At 62.2% G+C, this 8,927-nt stretch overlaps 1 protein-coding gene across 1 annotated transcript; it reads right to left on the bottom strand.

Annotated features, from left to right (window-relative positions):
• Window positions 1-2,707: 2,707 nt before the first annotated feature.
• On the bottom strand, window positions 2,708-4,715 carry FXYD6 (FXYD domain containing ion transport regulator 6). Its single transcript, XM_009274436.2, has 7 exons — window positions 4,653-4,715; window positions 4,372-4,410; window positions 4,169-4,243; window positions 3,963-3,999; window positions 3,625-3,674; window positions 3,462-3,504; window positions 2,708-2,879 (listed from the first exon to the last, which is right to left on the bottom strand). Exons 1-6 carry the CDS (start codon window positions 4,708-4,710, stop codon window positions 3,476-3,478), a joined length of 288 nt encoding a protein of 95 aa, XP_009272711.1. The 5' UTR covers window positions 4,711-4,715; the 3' UTR covers window positions 2,708-2,879; window positions 3,462-3,475.
• Window positions 4,716-8,927: the final 4,212 nt, after the last annotated feature.

Here is an 8,927-nt window from a genome sequence, read left to right as displayed (position 1 = left end):
CCCCGCAGCCTGGCGCCGCAGGTCCCCACGACAGCCGGGTCAGTTCCTCCCAGCGCAGTGACGAGCCGTCCCGGGGGGCCCTGCGGCACCCCGGCACGGCGATGTCCGTGGTGCATCCCGGGCTGGTGGCGGGCACCAGGATGCTGCGCTCCTTGGGGCTGTGCTGGCCCCGGCCGGCGAGGCCAGCTGCCAGGCGGGGCTGTTCAATCCAGTTTGCTCTAATCTCGCAATCAGCAAGCGGGAGTCACGCGCCCGAGCCGATCAGCGCTGCGGTGGCCGGGGGGAGCCAGCCCCAAGGGAGTGCTCCCCTTGCCACGCCTGGGGGCTCAGCCCCGGTCGAGGAGCGTGGGCACCTGGAGCCCGCAACAGCTCAGCTCCGGCACCGTGGGGTGAAGCCAAGCCCTGGGAGGGTGGTGCGTGGGGCCCTCCTGCTGTCACGGAGCCGAGGCGGTGGTCAGCATCCCCCTCGATCAGCACGCCAGCGGCCGTGACACAGAAGCTCCCGAAAGGCCGAGGGACAAGGGGGCTCTGTGCCCGCGTCCCTCGGGGCTGTGCCGCGGGGCTCACCGCTCACGCGCTCCCTTCACACGGTCTCTGGCTATTGTTGAAACTGCTGCTGGCTGCAGAAAAGAGCACAGCAGGGAGGGGACTTGGGCAGCCCGCCGCTGCTAGCACAAAGCCCGTCTGTGCTGGCCGGGGGGTGCGCTGCCACCGCTCCCCTCCGCCCCAGCCTGGCTGCCGGCACTGCCCGGCGCAGAGGGACGGCATAGGAAGCTGCCCGCCGGCTCGCCCAGCCCGCCTCCCCGGCTGAGCTGGAGCCCTCAGCCCCTGTCCCGCTCCCCCCAGCGTTTCCCCCGAGCCCTGGAAACGCCACGGCCCTTGAGACGACGCAGCCAGGCACCGATAAAAATGATATTTTATTCCTTTCCCCCCTTAGGTCACAGCACAGAACACACCAGTCCTTCACCACAGCAGCACACTCGCCTATTTAAAAGGGAACACAATAGCTCAGTTTATTTTACAACAGTCAGGATTTTGCCATTTCTACACACCACAGGGATTTCTTTGTTTCGTGTTAACACCGACGGCACACTACAGACATCACGGGCACTCCGACGTGGGACACGCACACAGCTGACACTCAGGGGCTGGGCTGCGCGTGGTCTGCTCTGCCCAAGACTGTGGAGTAGCACGGAGGCAGGAGGTGAGCAGAGCTCTCTGCAATGGCCACGGGGAAGGGAAGGGACAGGCTACCGGAGACACGGTCCCTCCGCCTTGCGCAGATGGGACAGAGCGTGCTTCCCAGCACCACCAAGGGATGCAAAGCACACAGGGACACAGCCCACGCTGGAGGCAGGGCCACCGTGGTGGGGTGGGCATAGCTGAAACCCCTCTCAAAACCATCCTGGAGGACAAGAACCTCTTCCCGGCATGCGGATGGCACTCGGACGTGTTTCAATGCAGCCCTGGGGATCCCCCGCTGCTGCCCAGGCTGACCCTGCCTTGGCAAGCGCCCACGACCAAGCCGGCAGGCCCCAGCCCCAGCTGAGGCCACGGTTTTGCATGCCTACAGGCTTGGGGAAGGGGCCAGACTCACAGGTTTGCCTCTAACCCACAAGTGGACCCAGACGATGGACTCTGGGCTCAGCCCCTCTGGAGCCGGCACATCGCCACTGTGCAAGCTCAGGCGTGCAAAGCCCCTGAGCATCGCTTGCTGCTGCTCTGCAGGGAGAAGGGGCAGTTGGCATCGGGGGGCTGATGACACGTAACCGCCACGGGATGACACGCAGCACTGACGTGGGTGGCTGTGTCCCGGACCACGGCACAGGGAGCGACAAGGCACCAGGAAGGGCAGGGAGCACCAGGAGGAAACGCCGCTGCCCCTTCCCTGCCGGAGACAAGCAAGGACAGGATCTTTATTTCAGTCCATGTTTCTCTTTAGCCCTCGGAGACTGTTTAACCTGCCCACCTCCGTCTCGCGGGCAGGCAGAGCGTTGGCGAGGAGCTGCTTTGTGCTGGTTAGCAGGGTCACCGCTGCGCAGCCGCCCTCTTTCACAGTGTCACCGTGCTGGGGGATTTCACGGGCTTCTCTGCCACCACAGCATTTCCTCACATTTAAAACAGCATCCCACACAGGGGCTTGGTTTTAGCCAGGGACACAAACATGGAGTGCTGAGCAGGCGAGACAGGGGAGCTCCCTTCAGCCTTAAATCCAGCACCCAGGTGCCACCGCCTAGGGCGGTCAAGCTGCAGGATCTCCCCGCCCGACTCACCCCCCACCACGGCTGCCTTTGGGCTGGGGGCGTGCAGGAGGATTATTGCTGAAACGGCAACGCGCGGTCCAGAGTCACGCTGGCAGGCCCCCAAAACGCCACGGGACTGGTCCCCGAGCCCTGCCCAAAGCCAGCCGGCGTGAACCACGAGCCTCCGGCTCCGGGTGCGGGGAAGGGCGGGGGGATGCAGGGCTCCACCGGGGCTGCAGCAGGCTCTGTGCACCGCAGCCCACGCCGCCCTGCCCTGCGGCTCCCGTTCCTGGGCTTGGGGAGCAGCCCAGAGGGGCAGCGCCTCCCAGTCATACACAGCCAGAATCACACGCACAGCACGAGAAAGGTGAAGAGAAAGTCACTATTACAACATCAGCAACGACTAGCCCTAGAGGTAATGATCATCTCACATCAACATTACACACCACTGGAGGCAGAGAGGACGGTGAGCGGAGTTTAGTCGGGTTAGTAAACAGAGAACCAGTGCTGAAGTACAGAGGGTAACACAGACACAGCAGCTTCGCATCTCCTTAGAGGGACCTGTTGCTGCGATTTCAGTTTCTTCGCAGGCCACTGGCATCTGCGGTCCAAGCATCTGTCCTCGGGTCTCTGGGTCTGCGCGGGAAGGAGAGCAGTGAGTCAGGCTGGGAGCAGTGCCACCGCCTTTCCCTGCGCGGGGCTCATCCACCAGCAGCACAAACTGCACTCCCGCCAGCACGGCCTCCAGATTTCCCACCTCTCCAAAAGCAGGCCACAGCCCAGGAGCTCGGGGAACTCTGACTGTAGGCAAGGAGCGAGATGCCCCGGGGGACTCGCACTCAGCTCTCTAGAGGCCCCAAAAAATAAAACCACTTTGGGGTTGAGGAGCACAAGGAAAGGAAACATAATGCAAGGGAAAATCTGGACAGATGCTTCCTTTTCCTGCTGGGCTGCCTGGGGCTTGCTGAGCACGGGACACCCAGGACCTTGCCAGCACTGCATGTTTCCCTGCCGCAGCCCCTACCAGTGCTCGTCCCTGCACCGCGCTGGGGATGCAGAGCTGCCCAGTCCCAGCAGACTGGTCTACTCGGAGCCCCGCAGTTGCCCCCCTACACAGCCCCAGCTGCCCCCCCTTCCTTCCCAGCACTGAGGCTGTGACAGCCCTGGTGCCACCACCCACGCTGGCCTGGGCTGGTCCGTGGCAGCCCCGGGACTCACCGCATGGCTCTCGTTCAGTTCTCTGCTTTCTGTGCTCCCGTTGCTGCAAAGGGAAGAGCAGAGTGGTTTGCAGCGCCTGCCTAGAGCTGCGTGCTCCGCAGGCAGGCAAGTGCAACACAGAAGCAGTGGCAGAGCACGCGCGGCACGGGACAGGCGACCTTACCGTTCGAGGTGATCAGGTTCTCAGCCTGAGCCTCCTCGTCCCCTGGAGCTCTGCAAGAAGAGGTGCACAGTGAGAGCGGCTGGGACCCGCACCCTGTCCCTAGGGGTGGGATGCCCGACAGCGCAGGGGCACGCTGCGGAAGGTGCCCTGGGAGCGTGCACAGCTGCTTTGCCACCCAGGAACTCTGCAGCAGAGCATCCCTCTGCTTTGGGCACCAGGCACCCGAAAGGGATGCTAAGAGAGCACAGCCACTCTGCCAGCTGCGGGAGGGAGCCCGGGAAGAGCTGAGGACGGACGGGGCAGGGAGGCTCTCCAAGGGAGATGCTGCCCTCACTCACCTGGGCTTCTGGTTGAAACTGCACCTGCACCTCCTGCCTGCAAGGAGAGAGAAACACCATGAGCGTGACCAAAGTGGGAACGGGCCATGGCCTTTCCCGACCAAAGTGGGAACGGGCCATGGCCTTTCCTGACGGCCGCCCCCCCGCGAGAACGGCCCCCACTGCCCCGGCCCGCATGCCCAGCACCCGCCTGGTCCCCAACTTACTGAGTATAAGGAGAATGCCGACGGTGAACAGGACCACGGCAAACACCAGCCCCCCGATCCTCAGGCTCTGGTAATCTGGGGGGAGGAGACACAGGGGCTTGTTCCTGCCGGGCTCAGGGAAGGGGGCAGGCTCTTTTCCTCCCCATCGCACATGCACATGTGTCCCGGCCAGCACACCCATCCCCGTGCACAGCGATGCTCACCATAGTTAAAGGGGTCCTCCTTCTTCTCCTGGGCGGCCACTGGAAATAAGCAGACGAGGGGTGTGAGGTGAGCAAGCCTCCCGGCTGTGCCGCTGCAGCCCCCCCCCTCCTCCTGCCGGCGCAGGCACCCCGCTCCCTGCTGGGGCTGCGGGCTCCCGGGGCTGCTGCCCCACACCCCACTCCAGCCCCCTTGGATCGGAGGGGCGGCTGTCCTCCGGGGCCCCGCAGCCTTTTCCCGCGCCCCTGCCACCTCCTGCATGCGGGAAGCTCTTGGCACCTACCGTCTGCCACGGCCACCGGCACCAGCAGGGAGCACAGGAAGATCAGCACTGCCTCCATGGCTGCTGCGAGAGAGGGGAGAAGCAGGCTCAGCACTCAGGCGGCTGATGGAGGGCACCGCAACGGGGCTGGGGTTCACCGGAGGGACTACAGGCAACCCGCGCCCGACTGTGCGGACAGGCAGGGCTGCACAGCCCTTGCAGCCAGCGCCGGGAGAAGGAGCCAGGCTGGCCCTGGGAAACACCCAGGAGCTCGGCCATGATACCTGGTGCCGTAGCTGCACCCAGCCTGACGGGGACACGGCAGCTCGCAGGCACAAAGGAGGGGAAAGGTTTGAGCAGACAGACAGACAGACTTTTTGTGGGGTTCTGTGGTATATTTCCGACCACTTCTGCACCGCTGGCTCTGCCCCTGGCACGGATCTCGGTGCAGTCTCAAGGTTGCGCTGCAGGCAATGGGGCCAGCACAAGGGCTGTGATCTCTCCATCAAGGTCAACACTGTGCCCTCCACCCAGAGCATACTTTAATTTGTCCCAATTAGCATAGCAATTACAGCACATTCCTACAATGAGGCCAGTGGCCCTGATGGGACACGAGCTCGTGGCCGCGCTTGCCCCTCCCAGCTCCCCGCGCTCACCTGCAGCAGCAAGGAGAGACCATAAATAGCCCTCAGTCCCCCCTCACAGCTGAGCCTGTTCCTGCCCCTTCACAAGCACCGACACACTGCCCTTGTGCGGGGGCACCCGGCTGGAGCACGGATCCTTCTCAAGGGATGCCAGCCTGGGTGTAACAACGCTGTGGCCGGGCTGTGACACTCCCTGCCAGCTCGGGCAGGGGCTGCACACCTCCATGCCCCGAGCTGCTGCTGCACCCATTTGGGATGGGCATCCCTGCTGCTGGGACCAGCCAACACCAGGCACCGCTGCTCTGCAAATGGAGGGCCCTGCCGGCACACACGGTACCTATTAACTGGCCCCGAGCACAGCGGGGCCAGCACAAGCATCCTTTCTGCTCCTCCCGAGGGGACAGGCAGGGGCCAGGGGAGCAGCTGCCCTCCGTCCTGCCTTCCCGGTGGGTGGCTGCATGCGGGGGACGCCTCTTTCTAGGAGGAGAGGGCTTGGCAGACGTGCCTCCTTCGAGGGGGCAAGCCGGGGGCTCGGGAGCGCAGAGGCAGGTTGGGCGCTGCCTCCCTGGCCGCCCGCAGCTCGCCTGCCTGCGCGCAGGGCTCTGCTTGTTTGTGTTTTGCTGCTGCCAGGCAGTTACCAAGCGCCCCGAGGATAGGGCTCGGTGGCCATACATGGTGCGGGAGCGCGAAGAGGGCTTGCTGCTGGTGCAGGGGAGGAAGGGGGGCTATTGGGCGCCCTGCACAGCACTGATAGCAATGAGTGCTACAGAGCTGCTGCAGCTGCTGCGCTGGATTAGTGCCGATAAGAAAGGGGCCCTCGACAGAGCAGGAATTCAGCTCGCTGACGGATGCAGATCCCCAGCGTGGCCCTATTCAGCCCCTCCAGAGCCTGACCTGATTCAGATGCAACCTCCATCCCAGCCCACCCTGGCTGCCAGCGACGGGGGGGAGGCAGCTCAGCTGCCCCAGGCCAGCTCCTCGGGGCACCAGGGTCCCCCAGATCCTGCCACGGCCCCTTGTCCCAGTTAGTGCTGCGAAGGTGCCCAGGAACAGCACGCATGGAGCGGGCTCAGCAGTGCTCACCAGCCTGCCAAAGCTGGCCCCAGCGGCGTTTCGCTCCACGGCTGGTCCCCAGTGCTGCCTTCGGGACCCAGCTCCTGCCCCGCGCTCGGCCCCACGAACGCAGGGAGCACATTTCCAGAACCCGATTTATTCATCACAACAAGTTGCGTCCCATGATAATTCACGTCCTTCCCTCCCCTTCCGTGTCTTGTCATTTTGAAGTAAACGTGTTTTATCTGAACACTGGAGGGTTTAATTTCCCTTGCCTGCAGCTGCTGCTGCCATTGTGTAGCGCGGGGCTGCGCTGCCACGCCGCGCTGGAGCGTGCCGCTGGCTCCCTGTGCCCAGACAAGCCCCCTCGTTTGCTGAGGCACGTAATTCTGGATAATTACCAGGTCTTAGAAACACGTACAAAGAACCCAACAGCTGGTGATACAGTAACTTCTAGTTGCACATTTTCATATGTCCTTTATCTCACGTCCTTTCTCTACTTACTGCCGAGGCTGCCAGCACGGAATCAGTCATTACCTGTTATAAGGGTGTTGTATGTGCACAAGGAGGTGCAATACAGCACATGCCATTGCTAGATGAACGGTATTAATTGGCTCTTATAGCGTATTAATGATGCCTTTATTTTTTGAAGAAATCATTAATCAGATTTTTTTACTGTTTATTTTGCTGTTGACTACTATTGTAGCAGCAGCAGCTCAGTGACCTCCCCTGGAGCTGCTGTTGACTACTATTGTAGCAGCAGCAGCAGCTCAGTGACATCCCCTGGAGCACACACTTGGGAATTTGCCTTATTCACAACCGTCCCTGCCCTGCCCTGAGCCCCCTCACCCCAACCAAGGCGTGTGGGAACCTTCTCCCAGGGGCCGAGCTCTCCTGCCCGCAGCCCCGGTGCGGGTGCAGGGGTGCCGGCCGGGCGTGCTCGCCCCACGCACGCTCCCCTCCCACAGCAGGCAGCCCCGGCACCTCCTGAAGGCAGCACTTCTCACCCTGCGCCCCACAGCCCTCAGCCTGAGTCACTCATCACCCGCGAGCCATTCCACCCTCACACCTTTTCTATTTCGGGGTGCTCCCACTGACGCCTGGAAAGGTGCCGTACAGCACAGGACAACCCTGCCTGCAACCGTAAGAGGCTCTGACGTGCAGGCCAGACTTCCCAGAGCGGCTTCGAAAACACGCGAGCCGTGTTGCTGGCTGCCTGGCTGTGTTGCCAGCGCTAACGAAAGCGAACATCTCCCAGCTCCGGCACCCGCCGAAAGCTTCGCTCCCCGCTCTCCCGCAGCCGCCGCCAGCCCTCCGCAGCCGCCCGAGGAAGCAGGCCAGCGCTGGGGCCCTGCTCAGCCACAGACATCGTTTCCAGTCCTCTGCTCAGCTTTTGGCTCCTTGCATTTAGTGCAGCAGAGTTCACTTTTTTGCCAAGCCAAGCACACAGCACACATATGTTCTTTGTTTTTCTAATTCAATTCCTAAAATTCACACACTTCCGCACGCTAAAACTTCTCTCCGCACGAGTTAACCATCAGGATTGGCGGTGTCCTTGCTAGAAAAACAAACACAGCATTCTGGAGTGCAAACGAGCCCAGTTTTCCTCCAAGGAAGCATATGCTTTGCTAAGTGCCACAGGTTTTTTGGGTTGTTTCAAGCTGGCCCACCCACTTTTTCATGAAGCTGAAATAAAGTGAGAAGAGCAAACATTGCAAAGGCTTTGCCGTTTTCCCCGCTTGCGCCTTCAAACCACAGTGTTCAAGGCACGAAGGCGCCGCTCCCTGCCCTCCGTTCATGCCGAATCCAGCTGTGCCTTTGCACAAAGGCAGCGGAAAAATAACAGCTGTCCGACAAGCGACGGAGCCCCGTGCTCGGCCCCGCGGGCACAGCCCGCTCCTCATCCACACTGCGCCCCTGGACAGAAGTCTCCCTGTTTTCTCCCCATTAGTGACACAAAGTTTGCAGGCACCAAACCGAGCAGCCACACACCCACAGAAACCACGGGGAATGGGCAGTGTAGCGCACTTTGCATGCGACTTGGATCAAAACATGTTTTTTTCCTGTTAAAACTGCAAGATCTGCCTTAATACGGAGAGAGGCAGAGCGGCACAGGAAGCGGGGCAGTGGTGCCCAGAGCTCTCCCTCCCTCTCACTTCGACTCAATCTGCAGTTTTAAGAGGGAAAACCAAATATTTACCCCCCCATCCCCATCTGCATGGCTGAGCGAGAGCAGGTGCCAGGAGGAGGACATCAGGCATTTGGGAGAGGCCCCCGGGTGAAGGCGGCAGCGACGCAGACCGAGGGAGTACATGGAGTTTGCTGTTTGGGAGCTTACCTGTGCTTTCACTGAACCCCTCTCTGATAGGATGGGGATGAGACCAGGCTGAGGGACTAACCCTGCGCCACAGAGGCAGCCAGGGCTGGACCTGCCCCGTGGTGAGGGTTTGCAGGTGGTGCCCAAACAGCCGCCCTTGCCCCCGCACGCCGGCAGGGCCCTCTGCCCAGGGATGCCCTCCCTGCCCTGGGAAAGCACCTCCCCGGGGCACCCTGCTCGGCCCCGGCACAGCCACGGCTGCCCCCTCTGCACACACTGGGC

This window comes from Aptenodytes forsteri, unplaced genomic scaffold (assembly GCF_000699145.1).
Source record: "Aptenodytes forsteri isolate BGI_AS27 unplaced genomic scaffold, ASM69914v1 Scaffold752, whole genome shotgun sequence".
In the NCBI taxonomy this organism is placed as follows: domain Eukaryota; kingdom Metazoa; phylum Chordata; class Aves; order Sphenisciformes; family Spheniscidae; genus Aptenodytes; species Aptenodytes forsteri.
The sequence above is the reverse complement of the archived record's forward strand: the minus strand, read 5'-3'. Positions and strand labels throughout refer to the sequence as shown.

Excerpts from the sequence above, each read along its gene's own strand:
- FXYD6 (XM_009274436.2), bottom strand. The coding sequence starts at position 4,710 with ATGGAGGCAGTGCTGATCTTCCTGTGCTCCCTGCTGGTGCCGGTGGCC. Across the intron at positions 4,411-4,652 it reads GCCGGTGGCCGTGGCAGACG|TGGCCGCCCAGGAGAAGAAG; the intron begins GTAGGTGCCAAG and ends GCTTATTTCCAG. Across the intron at positions 4,000-4,168 it reads CGGCATTCTCCTTATACTCA|GCAGGAGGTGCAGGTGCAGT; the intron begins GTAAGTTGGGGA and ends CTCTCCTTGCAG.